The following is a 20,438-nucleotide window of genomic DNA, read 5'->3' on the forward strand; positions in this document are numbered from 1 at the left end:
ACCTTGTCGAAAACCATTAGGCTATGTTGGGCCGATGGACCTGATGCTGCTCCCCAGGAAAACGTGGAACTTCTATTAATATTAAGACTCATTTAAATTTGAAACGACTGTATATATTTGACCAGGACAACCTCTCATCAAAGCACTACCTGTGATCTGTACATATAAGCTGTCTTCCAGTCAGGCTACCGTGCGCTATAGTCTGACATCAGGCATGTGCCCTTAATGCATCTCCAAAGGCAGGGTATTACTCCACTGCCTGCAATATCGCTGCAATGTTAGGTTGTCATTTTCACACACTGTAACCTTCCCGCAAACACACTAGGGGACAATATCTTTGAACTTTAGTTTAAACAATTGGGCTAGTTCATTGTAGATACTTGGAGTTTTAAAAATCAGCGTTTGATGGGTCAAGCGTATGTCATCTTCAAATGAAAAGAGTTGTATGTTGTTACACTGTAAGTGTTAACTTAAACCCTATTAAGTTTCGTCACCAAAATACCAATGTACAGAACGTCAGTGCAACCTCACCACTCATAAACATCATCATTCCACTCTAGTTGGATCTTCATCTGGAAATGTGCAATACTCTTATGTGTGCATGTACACAGTGCTATTCCTCGTGAACAATTTTGACAGTTTTATATTCTCTGCTTTTAACCTTGAGTGTTGTTGAACACATATGCAAGTATTACCATGGTCAACTCAGTTGTACAACATTGGATGTTTATACTGTAATAAAGATGAAACAAAGTTTTATTGTTTGACTCCTTCATCCCTGCTTGGCAGTTAACTGTACTGTATACAGAGTTCCACATAACTTTGTGGGTCAGTGAGTTATGTCCCTAGTTATCTCCCGAATCCCTTCAGGCATGGTTGATATAGAGACAAGGAAGATGACAGAATAGTTCAGTGGTGGTGATAAATCCACTTCCCAACTTCATACATCACTGTGCACAGTAACAGCATTGTGACAATAAAGGATGATGCAACTATTACTTGTCATAAATTATTTGAAACCTCTGAAAATACAGTAATGCTGTCCAGAGACTAAACACATGTAATGCTGTTCACAGTCAAAGCAAAATATAAGCACAGACTAAGCACATATGATGTTGTCTACAGACTAAGCACATCTGCTGATGCCAAAACACATCTGTCCACAGTTGAAGATTTATTTACAGAGTTAAGATGCTTATTACAGTCATTCCAACCTGTACTCAGCCATCACAGGGTAATAAAAACCGCATGTACAGGTGTGTTTATGTGTTTACAGTTGACCCAAACTACAATATTTGGTTCACCTTAAATACAGCACTGAACTGATGTACAGAATATAGGGACTTGAATGAATTTCCTGATTTTTTAAGTCGGTGGCACATGAGTTACGAACCTCTACAAATTCTGCTAAGAGCTACAACAGGCCACTCAGCGTTGCCTAGCCCTTGCCCCTTTGATAACCTTAAATGAAATATCGGGTTTACTGGGGAGGAATATTTTCTCGATGTTCGTATTTAGATGTGAAGTTATATTTGCCAAATAGTGTTGGAGGCGGAGGTGTGTCACACTGTGTAGCTTTTAGAATTCTTGCTGACATGGTATCATCCCCAGCCTTTGTGTTTGGAACAGAGGAGACAGTTGACATCCCTGGCATGGTGCCTAGGTTGGCCAGTCTGGTGGAAAGTAGTTCCGGCAGGGGAGGCGTGTCTCGGTCCTTTATCTGCTTGCCAAGAAGTGTTGGAGCTTCAGGGGGGTTCATGCAGCTGGTTGAATTGTTGAGTCGAAATGATTGCGTCAGTTGGGTAATGTCCTGTTGTAATGGAAAACATGTTCAGACATTACCATGAATTATTGTTTTTCTCTTTATATACATAGGGTTGCACACAAAAATTCTGCATAAAATTGTTTTGAAATGGTGAATGAAAACCTAATGCAAGTTCAGTGTGAGTTCAGACGTTGGGTGCACCTAAGATTAAGCGTGAGTTCACATCCAGGTTGTACCCGATCAGTAAGTGTTAGTTACAAGGGTTTGCCTGAAAAGTTCTCAGCCTGAGTGTTTTTTCCCCACCAGGTAGAGACAGTTGTTTGCCACCAATGAGGACAATCATTTAGTGAATCATAGACACAAGAACTACAAACGTACTAATAGTTTTATCTCAACTACAGCTCTTTTGGTAAACCTACCCTCTGAAATCATCAGAAATGGACAAAACTGAATACAGGGCAGTCATCAAGTACTTGCAAAAGAAGGGATGTACTCAACACAGATACATGCTGACATGGTCTCCACTCTGGGGGATGATGCTCCTTCATTTTCCACAGTAAAGAAGTGGGCTGCAGAATATAAACGTGGCAGACAAAGCCCTGATGATGACCCACGCTCAGGAAGGCCTTCAACAGCAACCACTCCAGAAAACATCACGCGAGTGCTCGATATGTTGATGGATGATCGACGATTGACTACTCGACATATTGCTAGTGTAGTGGGCATCTCTCAAGAGAGGGTTGAGCATATTATCACCAACGAATTCGGAATGACTAAAGTTTCTGCAAGATGGGTGCCAAAGCTCTTGACAGCAGAACAGAAACGTGTCAGGTTCCAGACGTCATTTTGAAGCAGATCCCGATGATTTTGTGGCACGATTTGTAACCATGGATGAGACCTGGATACATCACTTTCAACCAGAAACAAAACTACAGTCAAAACAGTGGAAGCATCCTGATTCACCAGCTCCGAAGAAAGCCAAGTCTGTTCCTTCAACTGGAAAGGTGATGGCATCAGTCTTTTGGGATTCCAGGGGTATTCTGCTCATTGATTATCTTGAAAAAGGTCAAACTATCAATGGCAGATACTATGCTGATCTAATGAACCAGTTGCGAGAAGTAATCAAAGCCAAACGATGAGGGATGATCGCTAAAGGTGTCCTCTTCCACCACGACAATGCACCTGTTCACAAATCGGTGGTGGCCATGTCAACAATCCACGATTGTGGCTTTGAACTCATTGACCATCCTCCTTATTCACCTGATTTGGCTCTGACCCTGGATGCACATGGTCACTAAGTATGAGTTCACACCCTGGTCATACCTGGTCAGTAAGTGTTAGTTAAGACCCTGGCTGCACATGGTCACTAAATATGAGTTCACACCCTGGTTGTACCTGGTCAGTAAGTGTTAGTTAAGACCCTGGATGCACATGGTCACTAAGTATGAGTTCACACCCTGGTCATACCTGGTCAGTAAGTGTTAGTTAAGACCCTGGATGCACATGGTCACTAAGTATGAGTTCACACCCTGGTTGTACCTGATCAGTAAGTGTTAGTTAAGACCCTGGATGCACATGGTCACTAAGTATGAGTTCACACCCTGGTTGTACCTGGTCAGTAAGTGTTAGTTAAGACCCTGGATGCACATGGTCACTAAGTATGAGTTCACACCCTGGTTGTACCTGATCAGTAAGTGTTAGTTAAGACCCTGGATGCACATGGTCACTAAGTATGAGTTCACACCCTGGTCATACCTGGTCAGTAAGTGTTAGTTAAGACCCTGGATGCACATGGTCACTAAGTATGAGTTCACACCCTGGTTGTACCTGATCAGTAAGTGTTAGTTAAGACCCTGGATGCACATGGTCACTAAGTATGAGTTCACACCCTGGTTGTACCTGGTCAGTAAGTGTTAGTTAAGACCCTGGATGCACATGGTCACTAAGTATGAGTTCACACCCTGGTTGTATCTGGTCAGTAAGTGTTAGTTAAGACCCTGGATGCACATGGTCACTAAGTATGAGTTCACACCCTGGTTGTACCTGATCAGTAAGTGTTAGTTAAGACCCTGGATGCACATGGTCACTAAGTATGAGTTCAAACCCTGGTCATACCTGGTCAGTAAGTGTTAGTTAAGACCCTGGATGCACATGGTCACTAAGTATGAGTTCACACCCTGGTTGTACCTGGTCAGTAAGTGTTAGTTAAGACCCTGGATGCACATGGTCACTAAGTATGAGTTCACACCCTGGCTGTATCTGGTCAGTAAGTGTTAGTTAAGACCCTGGATGCACATGGTCACTAAGTATGAGTTCACACCCTGGTTGTATCTGGTCAGTAAGTGTTAGTTAAGACCCTGGATGCACATGTTCACTAAATATGAGTTCACACCCTGGTTGTATCTGGTCAGTAAGTGTTAGTTAAGACCCTGGATGCACATGGTCACTAAGTATGAGTTCACACCCTGGTTGTACCTGGTCAGTAAGTGTTAGTTAAGACCCTGGATGCACATGGTCACTAAGTATGAGTTCACACCCTGGTTGTACCTGGTCAGTAAGTGTTAGTTAAGACCCTGGATGCACATGGTCACTAAGTATGAGTTCACACCCTGGTTGTACCTGATCAGTAAGTGTTAGTTAAGACCCTGGATGCACATGGTCACTAAGTATGAGTTCACACCCTGGTCATACCTGGTCAGTAAGTGTTAGTTAAGACCCTGGATGCACATGGTCACTAAGTATGAGTTCACACCCTGGTTGTACCTGATCAGTAAGTGTTAGTTAAGACCCTGGATGCACATGGTCACTAAGTATGAGTTCACACCCTGGTTGTACCTGGTCAGTAAGTGTTAGTTAAGACCCTGGATGCACATGGTCACTAAGTATGAGTTCACACCCTGGTTGTATCTGGTCAGTAAGTGTTAGTTAAGACCCTGGATGCACATGGTCACTAAGTATGAGTTCACACCCTGGTTGTACCTGATCAGTAAGTGTTAGTTAAGACCCTGGATGCACATGGTCACTAAGTATGAGTTCAAACCCTGGTCATACCTGGTCAGTAAGTGTTAGTTAAGACCCTGGATGCACATGGTCACTAAGTATGAGTTCACACCCTGGTTGTACCTGGTCAGTAAGTGTTAGTTAAGACCCTGGATGCACATGGTCACTAAGTATGAGTTCACACCCTGGCTGTATCTGGTCAGTAAGTGTTAGTTAAGACCCTGGATGCACATGGTCACTAAGTATGAGTTCACACCCTGGTTGTATCTGGTCAGTAAGTGTTAGTTAAGACCCTGGATGCACATGTTCACTAAATATGAGTTCACACCCTGGTTGTATCTGGTCAGTAAGTGTTAGTTAAGACCCTGGATGCACATGGTCACTAAGTATGAGTTCACACCCTGGTTGTACCTGGTCAGTAAGTGTTAGTTAAGACCCTGGATGCACATGGTCACTAAGTATGAGTTCACACCCTGGTTGTATCTGGTCAGTAAGTGTTAGTTAAGACCCTGGATGCACATGGTCACTAAGTATGAGTTCACACCCTGGTTGTATCTGGTCAGTAAGTGTTAGTTAAGACCCTGGATGCACATGGTCACTAAGTATGAGTTCACACCCTGGTTGTACCTGGTCAGTAAGTGTTAGTTAAGACCCTGGATGCACATGGTCACTAAGTATGAGTTCACACCCTGGTTGTATCTGGTCAGTAAGTGTTAGTTAAGACCCTGGATGCACATGGTCACTAAGTATGAGTTCACACCCTGGTCATACCTGGTCAGTAAGTGTTAGTTAAGACCCTGGATGCACATGGTCACTAAATATGAGTTCACACCCTGGTTGTACCTGGTCAGTAAGTGTTAGTTAAGAACCTGGCTGCACATGTTCACTAAGTATGAGTTCACACCCTGGTTGTACCTGGTCAGTAAGTGTTAGTTAAGACCCTGGATGCACATGGTCACTAAGTATGAGTTCACACCCTGGTTGTATCTGGTCAGTAAGTGTTAGTTAAGACCCTGGATGCACATGGTCACTAAGTATGAGTTCACACACTGGTCATACCTGGTCACTAAATATGAGTTCACACCCTGGTTGTACCTGATCAGTAAGTGTTAGTTAAGACCCTGGTTTTACATGATCACTAAATATGAGTTCACACCCTGGTCATACCTGGTCAGTAAGTGTTAGTTAAGACCCTGGATGCACATGGTCACTAAGTATGAGTTCACACCCTGGTTGTACCTGATCAGTAAGTGTTAGTTAAGACCCTGGCTGCACATGTTCACTAAGTGTGAGTACACACCCTGGTTGTACCTGGTCAGTAAGTGTTACTTAAGACCCTGGCTGCACATGTTCACTAAATATGAGTTCACACCCTGGTTGTACCTGGTCAGTAAGTGTTACTTAAGACCCTGGCTGCACATGTTCACTAAATATGAGTTCACACCCTGGTTGTACCTGGTCAGTAAGTGTTACTTAAGACCCTGGCTGCACATGTTCACTAAATATGAGTTCACACCCTGGTCATACCTGGTCAGTAAGTGTTAGTTAAGACCCTGGTTTTACATGATCACTACGTGTGAGTACACACCCTGGTTGTACCTGGTCAGTAAGTGTTAGTTAAGACCCTGGCTGCACATGGTCACTAAGTGTGAGTACACACCCTGGTTGTACCTGGTCAGTAAGTGTTACTTAAGACCCTGGCTGCACATGGTCACTAAGTATGAGTTCACACACTGGTTGTACCTGAAGACTGAGCGTGAATTCTGGCATCTCTGGCTCCTTGTCCCAAGAAGAAGCTGGCACCGGAACAGATGGGGCCTTCATGTCAGTGACAGACTTCTGGATCTGCTTGACCCCTGGTGTCATCAGCACTGGCACCACGGGACTGTCATTGTCTGGCTTGTTGTTGAGGGTGCTGCTGACCTGAGGGACAGTGATGGTTTTACTGATCTGCTTCATCCCTGGCGTCATCAGAAGAGGAGGAATCGGGCTGTCATTGTCCTGAAGGATCAATCAAGTATGAAATACTCTCCAGCCTAATCTGATTAAGGACATGAGTGAATGAGTTTAATGCCACTTTTAGCAATATTCCGGCAATATCATGGCCAGGAACACCAGAAATGGCCTTCACACAATGTACCCATGCACGGAATTGAACCCCAAGAGCAGACACTTTAACCACTAGGCTACCCCACTTTCCAATAAAGGACATGAAGGTTGATGGCATTGCATGAAAGCTCTTTGGGGTTCTAGCTTTCTTCCACTAGCGCTAAGGACACAAGGACAATACAAAGTACAGTCACAGTCAGGCTGAATCCAAATAAGGTGGAAATCATACATTTTATGACAAATATCTTGGGACTGTACTAGAGGGCTGACATAATTTTGATATCATAGGTATCAATTGAAAATGTTCAACATTGTGAAAGTAAATTTATACAAACCTGCAGAGGTATTGTATTCTTTGAAGAAAGTCCCCCTTGGGGTACACATAAGCTGTTTTATGTCCATTAATAGTTCCTACGACAGTTGTAACTATATGTTGTACTAAAATATTTGCAAAACAAAAAACTTTTTGTGTCTTGTGAGACCACCCTTACAGAGCCCCCTTCAGCCAAGCACGGATAACTTTTCATGCTGAACGTATCAGACAGAATGAGAGGAGAGACGACCCCCTAAGCACAACTGAGGCATAAACACACTTGTTGACAACAAGTGGGTCAAACAGCACCTCCTCCCCAATCAAACTGCGACCTGCTGCCCAACAGGAAAGGATTAACTACCTCGCTGATAAGCGACGGCAAAATGCGAAATTGAGTTTTGGCCACCTTGGCACAGTGCAAAAGCCTCACCAGGTAGGCGGAACTCCAATCGCACACATGCTGCAAGGGCGATCCGAACGAGATAGGAACTTCCCTCCCAACTGCACCTGATCCTCATCCTCATCCATGGCCTCCTCCCGGCCTTCCTCCATCAAGGAGCCCTCTGTAGCGAGAGACACATCCGAAGTTACACAGAAAGGACCCGCCAACAAGGACAATGGATCCAGAAGAGCCAGGTTGCCTGGACCGACCGACCCTAGACTCAAGGAAGAGCCCGGGTGCCGAAACCCTGTCGTGGGATCGCCTGCCAGGACAGGGATCCCCGTGACACCAGGAGGCACCAAGGCTGGCAGCAGTGCCGGGGCTCAAGTACCCATGGCAGGGGTGTAAGTGGCCAACAGTATGAGACCCGATGGACCGGCACTGGCAGACTGAACTGCACAGGAACCGGAGCTTTGTGTAGATACAGCGTTATCAGCAAGGAGGCCATCACCAGAGCCGAGGCTTGGATCAGACACTCCCCCAGAGGCAATACCCATTCCTGAGCCTTTGAGTGGGGGGTTTGAGAGGGGGTCTTTGACTCAAATGTCCCCACCCTACCCACCCCTACAAGTGGATAAACGCAAGCTAAAAGGGTTTATGAGATAATAGCATAATAAACGGCATATAGGAAATAGGATAACACAACCAACCTTTGTATATCAACTTACACAAATTTTACTGAAAGCGAAAAAGGGTAAGACAAGCTTAGCATGTGAAAAAACACAAATACAAACATACATCCAGGCACAAGACACAAAGCGAAACACGACCAGAGACGAATGTAAGCCTCTCGGACATCCATCTTGCCGGCCACATGGCAGGAGATGGGAACCAGACAGGCAAATTCACAACAATTTATGAATGAAAAATTCAGCCTAAAAATTCCATCTAGGAATTCTTAATGGATATAAAAATGGTTATATGTACCCCAAGGAGGACTTCTTCTGAAAGAGAAAAGTGCATGGTGAATCTAAACCAGTTACACACTGTGAGATTGCGATTTCGAATTTAGTGATACATGCCCAGTGATATATGACCAGAGAAAGAAATGCAAGCTCACTGGTGTTATTAAGATGTTTCATTGACATGAAACTTCCATGAGCCAAAATAAATCACATGATGATGATGCTACAAAATTAACACATCATTTAGAAAACAAATCCATTGCAAATGTGTTCAGGATATTCATCAAAATAGAATGGGAATTAGATGTACTAGATAATCAAGGAGACTACCTCTGTGAAGGCAGGTTTTTTGACAGTCTCTCTATACAGTTGTTTGTTAATCTGCTTGGCCCCAGGGGTGTTAAGCACAGGAGGAACAGGACTCCCCTGGGTATCATAGTTCGGTCGTACATCCGGTCGTCTCCATGCCACCTTGTCTGCAGGGGTCAGGAAGGGGGCAGGGCTATCTTCGGTGAACATGGGCTGGGGTAGGTCACAACCTGCAATGATCTTGCATGTAAGGCCAAATGGTATCTCACAGGGGAAAGGGGATCTCTGGCCCTAAATCAAAAATGGGGAAAGTTTATGGATGTCATGCTCTGCATAATGAGGAACACGACATTTCGAAGCTTTTTCTCCTTCTTCTTTCAGTTGCATATTCAGGAGTTGGTTTATGTGATGAGGACAAACTTTATGGATCAACAACTTTTTTCAGGTGAAGTGACATTTTGATACAGATTCTTGCAACACTGTCAGGCGAATCTGTATGGAATTGTTGCTTCACCTGAATATAGAAATTGTTCATCCATAAAGTTTGTCCTTTTCATATTCTCATTCCTTCATCATATAAATGACAGCTTAAAAGCAGACAGCTTATATAGGTATATGTGAGAGCGAAAAAGTGATATAATATAAGCCATGTCCCTCCCAACTTAAAATATAAGTTGACATCCATACATTTCCCTCACTTTATTGGCATCACTGTTAAATGTCATTCAAAGATCAGTTTGGTCATCAATAACATTTAAAGCAAAAAATTACATTTTTCTTTATATCAATAAAATGTTGAATTGACTGAAGTTTGACCATTGTCATGTATTAACACTACAGGTGCCAAATTGATGCCAGCAACAGCCCACTTATCAGATGTCTGTAGTCTGCCTTCTTGAAGTCATGACAACATCAAGGCCTATCGTACCCATTCTGTTACAGTCCGGTGTCTGCTGGGGAATATATCGGCCACCCATGAGGCTCGGCGTCACTAACAGACCATTGTGTTTGAAGAGAGCAGGAGTTGGTGAGTCTTCAGACAGGCCTTGGTGTGGCACATACAGTGAACTGAAACATGATGCTTACTTGTCAGTCCTGCTGATATATAGATGGCATCTGAGGATCAGCAATAAACATAGCCAGAGAATGAGTTTGGATTTCAAACTCTTTGGAATATTACATTTGAACATGTGAGTTATACACTGAGGGAAAAAATTAAGAAATGCGTGTTTTTTTGTTTCCAGGTTTCTTCACAAGAAGAAGAAACCTTAGTAAAACATGCAATTTTCTGAATAACATTGATATTTTATGCTTATCCTGACTCATGCTTATTAGGCTTATCTTCTCCCTCTGTGCGAAGACTGTAAGACACTTGAAATCCCTTGAAGTTCCCTTCTAACTGAGGCAAACATACAATGCATTCACCCATCGGTAGCCTCCCTTTCCTGCCAATACAGTCACATGCCCAGCCATACTTGCCACTTTCTCCAAATCTCATAAACCCAACACGAGAATTCAGCATGCCTGGGAGGGGCGGTTGGGATGGCTTGATGCCATGAGTCAGGATAAGTATAAAATATCAATTTTATTCAGAAAATTAGACATTTTCCTTATCCTGACACATGCTTAATATGTTTACAGAATCCAACAGAAACAGCAGTAGATTCTGATGAATGTCATATAAGTACATCCAGTACTTCCCCCTTCAGCAATAGTTTGGTCCTGTTCTTTCAATATTCATCTGTGAGATGGGGGGATCAGATCCAGTTGAACTTGTCTTCTCTTGAAGCATTCATTGACTGGAACGTGCTAGTGTCTAGTGCAACTGTACGTCAAGATTTCCATCGAGACCAGTCACAACCCTGTACAAGTATCATCATTATGAGTCCAGGGTCAAGACTTGTGCATGGATTCTACACCATTATACTCCGTAAAACGTCTCAACACGTCACACGAGTGTTAAAAGAGTGAGTGAAAGTCAGTGCCTTTGTGGAACCGTTAGTTGTTGTGTGACAACAAGTGGCTCAAATTGGTGAATGCCAGTGACGTCCTCCATGGCGATGTTCCATAGGTAGTGTTTGGCAAACACTGTGTTTGATTTCCAAAAGCAGCCCTAAATTATCATTGTTAGTGAGCAGTTTCCATGTAGAGCGAGTGTCAACTCCAAGGCTCTTACTTCATGTGGATTGGAGGCTTGCACTGGTTTGCATTCTGCTGCTTTAAAGAACCTCAGTATAAAGGCTCTCAACCATGCTGAGATAGTGTTGCAGGAAATTATGTAGGTGTCTCAGTTGATAATGGGATGAATAGGCACTTGAAACGTTGTTTCCTTGACATAGTATGTTGAAGATATATTTTCTATGCTCAGTCAGAGCATAGAAAATATATCTTCAACATACTATGTGATAAATCCTGTGTATCATGTGGCCCAAGGACTGTTGAAAATGCTGGGATGAGGAATTGTCTGCATGGTTGTCCAGACAGTTGATTTTTGGCGCTTAATTCATCATCTCAGTCCTAGATGTACAGTCTCATGATGATTGGAGTCGAGTTGAGTATGACTGAAATCCAGAGCATGTATTTCTGGTATCCAAACCTGCGCTGTTGGTCTTACAGCTTGAACGATCGTAGTAAGGTGAGAAGTTCAGGTACTTTAGTCAGCTTGATCCCCGTTTTCACGGTGATAACCGATCTGAGTACCACCAATATGTCAAGAGTGTAAAACCTTTCAGTCATCTGGTATGTCGCAGATGACATAAGCAGTCCGCTTCTTGACGATGTGTGGCCTTCATTACAGTGAAGCCTTTCTTTCTGGTGTATGTTTCAAACTGCATTCATTTATCATCATATATGGTGTGGGTAGATCTTCGAAGAGCTGGGGTAACTACCTTTGCCGCACTAGTAGAATATCCTCAATGTTTTAAGAAGGCTTTGATGCGATCCACACGTGAAGCTGGAAGTGGAACGATGTTGGATTGCTGTGTGCTTGTTTGGGGTGCAGATGGATGAGTAGGTTTTTCCACCCTAATAGTTGCAGTGTTGGTTGTCCTAGTTCCTCGATGAGTATTGGGAACTAATCTCTTGCTGGCCAGTAAGGCACGACCAAAATCAGCTGTATCAGCATCCTCTGTTATAACTTCGATGGCTTTCAGTTGAAGTACTGGCATGGGGAACGCATAAGCACTCCATACTTCCCACGAGCATCTTCTCCCTGCCCATGCTAATAGATCCCGTACTGCAGATACAAATGTTGGCACCTGCTTGTAGAACCTTGTGGCAAATAAGTGTAATTTTGGGGATCCGAATGTCTGAATGATGAGTCAAAACGCCTCACGATATGGCATCCATCCTGTTTTGTTGAAGATCCGGAGATTGTTGAAGAGGGCGTGATAGCGCATCAGCCAAGACATCGCATGCACCTGGGATGTGACATGACTATACGTGGAGGTTCAAGTCATCATCAATGTCAAAGAGTTGAAAAGTCAGTTGTAGCAAAGTGTGTGATCGAGTTGATCCTTGTTTGTTTATGTAGAACTCTACTGTGGAGTTGTCTGTATGAACCATCAGTAGTTTGTTCCACAATGCTGTCGACCAATGCATTACTGCATTGATTAAAGCTTTCATCTCCATGTGGTTGATGTGCTGAATGCGTTCAGATTCCTGCTGCCATCTCGTTGTTATAGGTGAGCACTCCAACCTTGTAGTGATGCATGTACGTAAAGATGGTTGTTGTAGCCCGGCTCTAGCACATAGGTCCCTGTGCAGACATTCGATCAGTGAGTCCATCATAGTAGAAATAGTCTCAAGTAGACTGGCAACGCTATCCGATCTGAGGTATTGAGGTGTTGAATCAGGAACCGTTGTAAGCTGAGTAGACATTGCCACTGTGGTAATGGAGAGAGTAGTGCTTGCTCTATCATGGCCTGAATTTTAACCCCTTGATCCTCTCAGACGAAAATGAGGGTTTAACTGGATGTTGAACCAAATCCAGAGGAAATGAGGATCTTGCTGCGGCCCTAGTTCCAATTTCAGTAAATTCACATGTCTTTGAGTTGAGTTAGCAGCATGATGAAGTTTAACTGTAGTCAGAGATGACTTCTCTCGTGATGACCTTGAAAGCCGTCGCCCAGGTGAAAGGCATTGCGAAGTCCCCGGCGATGTAGGTAAGTAACTATCAGCTTGGTGATACGAGTAAAGATAAGATATTCCAAACAGTAGCACAGTCCATTGATAGTGATGATTGCTGAATAGGAAACGCAGATATTTCCTGGAGTGCAGATGAGTCCGAATGTGCTGGTAGGCATCTTCGCTGATCAACGCTGGCTAGACAATCCACGGGAGGATGAGATGTTGCAGTTGTGGTAGATGGATCATTCTGAACTGTTCTGGTTTCAGTAGATAATCCTTGTTGAACTCCTTCATGTTGTATATAAGTCGATACTTTTCCTTGAAGTTTTTCTTGGGTACCAGAAAGATTGGGGAGTAACATCCTGATGTTAGTTGATCTAGATATACTTTTTCGAATGCGCCTTTCTCTAGTTGAGATGATATGGCTTTGGCTAACTTGTCTTGTTGATCCCTGACATACACGAAGAGTACTGGGACTCTTGTGAGTGGTAGTATTGCTTTCAGTGCGATCTTGTAGCCATCTCGTAGGATGCTCATGACAAAATCATGTTGTTGAGTAGTCCCAAATTCTTCCAGTAGCATTGTAGACGTCCACCCACCTGTGAAGATTGTATGGAAACGGCTGGGGGTGGAAGATCTTCAGTACTTTCCTCCTTTAGTGCCCCTGGCAGGATATCCTGTTCCATGGGTGCGTCTGTTTTCTCCATTAAAGCGACGAAAGGAGCCCTTGCATTTCCATTCCTCTTCAAAACGGCGATCCATCAGGTTCATCATATGAGAGGTGAATTGTTGCATGAAGAGGCCGGTGTCCAATGACTGAGGTGCAAGCAGCAGCGGTTGACTCGCAGAAGCATCAGACAGCTGACTGGTGTTTCCTTTCCTCTTCAAAACGGCGATCCATCAGGTTCATCATATGAGAGGTGAATTGTTGCATGAAGAGGCCGGTGTCCAATGACTGTGGTGCAAGCAGCAGCGGTTGACTCGCAGAAGCATCAGACATGTTGTAGACATAGCAGCTGACTGGTGTTTCCTTTCCTCTTCAAAACGGCGATCCATCAGGTTCATCATATGACAGGTGAATTGTTGCATGAAGAGGCCGGTGTCCAATGACTGTGGTGCAAGCAGCAGCGGTTGACTGTCATGAAGGGTGACTGTAGTTGTAGAAGCTGACTGGTGTTTCCTTTCCTCTTCAAAACGGCGATCCATCAGGTTCATCATATGAGAGGTGAATTGTTGCATGAAGAGGCCGGTGTCCAATGACTGAGGTGCAAGCAGCTGCATATAAGGTGTAGACGTAAATGTCTGCGTAAATTGCTGACTCTCTGAAGGATGCAGTGTAGTTGTCCACTTAGTTGATGAAGGCCAAGTAGACATTGATTGTTGGTCATGAGAGCTGACAATCTGTACCTAAGGAAGTTGTAGTGGAGGTTTGTCATAGATGTGACATTTGTTGAGAAAGACCATCTCATTGGTGAAAGACTTTGAAGAAGCCGTGAAGTGTAGTTTCTGCACAGGTCTATTAATTGAAGACTTAGACTTACAAGATGACAACTTCAACTTCCCAGATTGAGATGATCATGATTCTGACAACGCCCTCTTCTGTGATCTCAACCAAGTCTCACTGGTATCTTGATCATGCCCCCAGGCATGTCAGGCGGATTACTAAAATTATGAATGTCAGCTTTTAACAACATATGGTTACCAGGCGCAGAATCAACCAATTTAGAAATGACCCGTGAGAGCCTACATTGTTTGTCCTTAGCACACCTTAGAACAGTATACAAATATCATGCAAAAATCTGGATCTGATAACTCCTTGATAAGTTCACAGCAAACATTACACTAGGAGCACGATTTATAAGTCAGAGTTGAAGTAAACATGTCCAAAACACATGAAATTTTATCATTTTCCACAATAATTTTACATGATGATGATAATAATGACAATCCAAAAACAGAATACGACACAGTTTAGATGATAGGACCAAAATAAAGCAAAAACTTATCGCCGTGTCAGGACCCCAAAGTGTCCTTAGTCATCCTCAACGGGCATGAGATTCAGAGAGAGTGGCAAGCATGGCTGGTCATGTGACCGTACTGGCAGGAAAAGGAGGCTACCAATGGGTGAGTGTATTGTACATCTGCTTCAATTCAAGGAACACTTGTCCTTTCATATGATCCCTTATCATTTTTCCCTCAGCATATTAGCATGTCAGTTGTCAATGATAGTATAGTATCAACTATGAATGATGTATGACTTTACACCTCATTGTAAACCATGTGGCTCAGATCACCAAATGTCAGCTATGGTAAAGAGCCCAAAGTGAAGCAAGTTTCAACATCATGTAACGTTAGTGGTTCTGACACCAGTGTAGATAGACCCTGAATCACAGTCTGTGTTAATCTGGCTTTTGAACAAAGACTATCATATCCTATCAATTGGGATCCTACCATGACTTGCAGCTCACTTGACCTCTCATGTCCACAAACAGTATGAACATAGTATGACTGGACTGTGGGACATGCTGTGTGGGGATGTAGCTCACCTCGACTGTGGACATGCTGTGTGGGGATGTAGCTCACCTGCGCTATGTCACATGCTGTGCTGGGGGCATAGCTCACCTTAGCTGTTACATGTTGTGGTGGGCAGGGGAGCATAGCTCACCTGGGCTGTGGATATGCTGTGTGGAGGGCATAGCTTACCTGGACTGTGTCACATGCTCTGTGGGGGCATAGCTCACCTAGACTGTGGACATGCTGTGTTGGGGCAGGGCATAGCTCACCTGGGCCGTGGGACATGATGTGTGGGGGCATAGCTCACCTGCACTGTGGGATGTGCTGTGTAGGGGCTTAGCTCACCTGGGCTGTGTCACATGCTGTGTGGGGACACAGCTCCTGCCCTTCTGTAAAATACTGAGTGTGAAGTCACTGAGTCCAAAGTCTTCTAGGCGTGGAGTCTTACATTCACTTGGCTTCGTCCGTGTAGGCGGGGTACAAGATCTGGTTAAGGACCCAAAAACTGACAAACTACATTGTGACTGTAGAAGTGCACTTCCAGAAGTAGTACAGTTTATAACATTTCACTCAAAAACACTGATTTCTCTTTATTTGCACTTTCAAAAGTAGTATTGACAATTAGATTCAGTTCATCTCACCTCTAGCTGGTTGGACTGACTACCTGCTAGCACTCAAATAAGTAGCACTGGCTGTAAGAGAGAGTACTAGTAAAACTACAAACACAATGTCACTGGAGTTTGTGGTCAACACACGTGATATGATTAACAGTGACATCATTAGCTTGGTGTATGGAAGGGAGACAACTCTTTGTGGCATTTACACATGAAAAGGTTTCCGCCCTTTATACTTCTCTTCAAAGGCAACTGACAACAGGGTCATGAGTGAGTGAATGTTGCTATATGCTGCAGAACCGTGACCTATAATATTCATCCAGACAGCACTACAAGTGACATACCACGTAAAATAATCATGTAGATACAACCAAACAAGTCACTTCACAGAGTCCACAAATCAGCCTTAATGGTATGACTATATTAAAACATGCAAGTAATGATCATGTTAGCTCTAAACAGCTTTGCAGGACAGGGTGATATTTTTAGTACACAGAGTTTCCTATTTCAGCCCAGGTTAAGCAAGTTGAATTTGTTTTGCTCATATTTTGGAGATCAACAATAATTGGCAGTCACTACCATGGCAAGCTTTCATTCAGTATAATGTGAGCCCAGCTACTGTCTAATGTGTAGACTACAGCACCTTCACTTGACTACACCTCAACCATACGTCAATTCATGGCTAATATGGATGCTTGAGTACCAACACAGGAACATGGTGAAGATCTGACAAGGTCATTTAACACATACAACAGTCTGCAAGCTGGCACAAAAAGGATACGCAGTCTCATGTACGATGGCCTCATCATTGACAGCATCAGGTTCTTCCTTGATGCTGCCATCACCTTCTTCATCGTTGTTGTCATGGACAATGACTGACACTTCTGGTTTCACAACCGCATCTGTTGGTATCGTCTTCTTGACTGAAAATGTTAGCCAAGAATTCAGTCCACTTTTCTCATAATTACAAAGATTATATGATAAGTGTAAGTGTTTGCAGAGGCAAAAACATAACGTAAAACAGATGTTTACAATCATGGGTTATCATGAGCGGAGACAATACTGAACTGCAAATAAATAATGTGTAAATCTGAAGCATATCTGCCTCTTTTACTGAGGGGGCTGTACTAATTCCATCATGTCAGTGAACTAGTGCCTGTTATACTCTGATAGTCCATTGTGCTGAAGTAGTGCCCATTTTAATATGTTAGCCCAATGTGCTTGTACCCGTCTGAACTAATGCCTGTTTCACTCTCCTAGTTCACTGCATTTGTATTAGTCTGAATTATAGCTAAAATGGATAGAATTATCATGAAAACGACCGCTCGTTATCAGAAAGGAGCGGTCCACTGTAACGCCCGCAAAATGCTTGACGACGGGCCATTATCAAGCCCGTTGTTAGGTGATGTCATAAGTAGCTCAGCTGTTGAAGTTCAATCACCTACGGCTCGAATTAACTTGGGTTCATTATTGACCATATATCTGGCTCACATTCGTCACATGTGCCTGTGCCATTATGCACTTTCCTACTTGTGCCATCCATAACGATTGTGCCATAAATGGCAACATACAGCAATGAAAGTATCGACTTGAAGTCTAACGTTGATCACTGAAAACAATGGCGGCTGGTAGTATGAGCAAAGGTCAAGGTCGAATGTCATCACTTTCAATAGTGACGTCATCTCTGTTGTTCTATGACGTGACTATATTTGTAAAATGTGTGTCAGTGACCTCCGTCGTTTTGGTGTTGGCAGTAAATGCTTCTAAACCGATGCTGCTGTTTTTATTATTCTTTTATAAAAAATTCTATTCATTTTAGCTATAATAACGGTAACGCTATTTTTCAGGGCATTATGATTTGCAGAAGCCCTCGGTCTTTTCAACTGCCCTCCTTCGTCGGGCAGTTAATGAAAGACCTTGGGCTTCTGCAAATGATAATGCCCTGAAAAATAGCGTTACCCTTATACTAGTGCCTGTTTCACTCTGCTAGTCCACTGTGCTTGTATTAGTCTGAACTAGTGCATGTTTTACTCTCTTAGTCCACTGCACTTGTATTAGTCTAAACTAGTGCCTGATATACTCAGCTAGTCCACTGTGCTTGTATTAGTCTGAACTAAGGTCTATTTTACTTTGCTAGTCCACTATGCTTGTATTAGTCTGAACTAAGGCCTGTTTTACTCTGCTAGTCCACTGCACTTGTATTAGTCTTAACTGGGGCCTGGTTTACTCTGACTGTCCACTATGTTTGTACTAGCTTAAACAAGTACCTGTTTTACTCTGCTAGTCAAAGGTACTGTACTAGTCTGAACTAGTGCCTGTTTTACTCTGCTCTACTCATTGTGGTATGCAAATTTAATATGGAAACACTACTCAGACAGTTTAATACTCAAGACCCATCACTCCTAGTTTTATCCACCACTAAAGCAAAGGTCAGACATGGTAACATCTCCTAAGTTCTTTGTTAATGGAAACAAGCAGTGGTAACAGAAACACTCTTGATGAAATGCTGTTAATTATACTGTGATATAACACTTTCATCACAACAAAGTATGCATTGAAATTTTAATTTTGTAGTTCATATGTATGCAGAAGTTTAAACGGACCTAATCAGAGCTCTGTGTCCAGCTCCAAGCAACAACTGCCAATAAACTTAACACAAGAATATAAATCACAAGTAAAGGATTCAGAATTCATATTAATATAACTTTCTGCATATGACTGATAACAGGACCGGGGGAAGAGAATTTAATCATTCACTTTATACCATAATAATGAACACAGTGATATGAAAAACCTACATTAATTTTTCCCTGTTGGACTGCCATAGGCTACATAGCTTTAGTGCTCAAAGGTGTAAACTGTAAAATGATAACCCATGCATTTGCTTTTTAAGTTTATGTGAGGAGACTTATATACGTGTCAGTCACAGTGCTGAGAGTTGAGGTCACCTTGCTTCACATAGCCATACTGCTCCAGGTAGTCCTCAGTTCCAGTGAGAGTGCGCCGCTGTGATTCAATGAGTCGAGGAAGGAGGTCCAGCACCTGCTGCAGTCTGTGTGTACTGATCTGTTGACACGCCAGCTTCTCCTGGGCTTCTTCCTGGCAATCACATCAGGCTTACACACCATTTCACAGCAATTACCACAAATACAGTACTAAATGACATTTCGAGTTAAATGAATAAACTGAATTACAAAAATAACTTCACATATGCAAAGAACATGTTTTGTTTTATTATAAAATGGTGTAACAACAAGATCAACTTAATTATCAGTACTGATCACGACAGGATGAAGAAAGCTTGGTGATTCGGCTTATCATGCTTATGAACGGAATATACCATTCTTATGCTGTTTTTAAGGGTCAAGTTAGGACCTTTGCTTTTCTACAGTTACATAAAATCATCATGATGATACATGATACTCAAGAAACATTTTAGGCATTTCTGAATGTATTTCATCATCAATACAGCTGTATTTTTCTATCTATTACAACATTAAAATATTCATGTCCACACACAAGTGTTTCAATGTTATTTACCAGTGAAGTTCAAAACTATTGCTGTGGGATGTCCTCATGCAATTCCAGCAAAATATATACTTTTAACATGCAGATAATTAAATCATGTTAGGAGAGGCCATGTCCTTACTTTTTCAAGGTCAGACTACTTTTCTTAGCACTCAGATTAGCACTCATGTTCTCAGCTGTTGTTTGAAATATGGATAAAAGAAAATTGCCAAAACCGGTAATAACAGGAATGAAGAAACTGCTTCTTGAATTCACCTTCAGGGCATGGATATCCTTCTTCACCTCCTGAAGATGCTTGTATGCATGTGCATAGCTACTGTCTGAACGTTTTCTGGGATCAGCCACTTTCTTCTGTATGTCAGCAACACCTTGGTCAAGGCGCCTTGCAAGGCTCCGGAGCTGACAAAACACACTAGTTGATTCCATTGTTAATTCTGAAACTGAACAAAATACATACTATGAATAATGTGTCACAATAAGCTGATTAAAACAGATCACTCTGTTCATCAGATATCTGTTACAGCCAGTTGTCTTTTTGATTGTGTTTTCCATGGACTGTATGTCAGAGGAGTGATTTTACTTGAAGATTCTGTAATCTTATCCCCCATGTTAAATGAAAACTGATAAATCGTGATCTTGTGATAATTAAGAGCAGTTTGGATATTTTGGTAAACAGTTATCAGCAATAATCCATATTATCCTAGAAGGTAAATAATAGAGTTTACTTGATTTCATGAAACATTTTTCACACTTATCATGCATTTCATTGTAGCATGTCATCCAACTATCCATCATCTCTTATGACTACCAT

The 20,438-nt window shown here is 42.6% G+C and overlaps 1 protein-coding gene across 1 annotated transcript; it reads right to left on the minus strand.

Annotated features, from left to right (window-relative positions):
- Positions 1–1,162: 1,162 nt before the first annotated feature.
- Positions 1,163–20,053, minus strand: LOC137287123 (spindle and kinetochore-associated protein 3-like). The gene is made up of 8 exons (XM_067819262.1): positions 19,883–20,053; positions 19,048–19,198; positions 16,881–17,022; positions 15,831–15,971; positions 9,772–9,911; positions 8,865–9,073; positions 6,509–6,766; positions 1,163–1,810 (listed from the first exon to the last, which is right to left on the minus strand). Exons 1-8 carry the CDS (start codon positions 20,051–20,053, stop codon positions 1,481–1,483), a joined length of 1,542 nt encoding a protein of 513 aa, XP_067675363.1. The 3' UTR covers positions 1,163–1,480.
- Between the last annotated feature and the right edge of the window lie 385 nt (positions 20,054–20,438).

The sequence above is a fragment of the Haliotis asinina genome, chromosome 6 (genome assembly GCF_037392515.1).
Source record: "Haliotis asinina isolate JCU_RB_2024 chromosome 6, JCU_Hal_asi_v2, whole genome shotgun sequence".
Taxonomy (NCBI): Eukaryota; Metazoa; Mollusca; class Gastropoda; order Lepetellida; family Haliotidae; genus Haliotis; species Haliotis asinina.

Excerpts from the sequence above, each read along its gene's own strand:
- LOC137287123 (XM_067819262.1), bottom strand. The coding sequence starts at position 20,053 with ATGGAATCAACTAGTGTGTTTTGTCAGCTCCGGAGCCTTGCAAGGCGC. Across the intron at positions 19,199-19,882 it reads AGGATATCCATGCCCTGAAG|GAAGAAGCCCAGGAGAAGCT; the intron begins GTGAATTCAAGA and ends TGTGATTGCCAG. Across the intron at positions 17,023-19,047 it reads GTATGGCTATGTGAAGCAAG|TCAAGAAGACGATACCAACA; the intron begins GTGACCTCAACT and ends TAACATTTTCAG.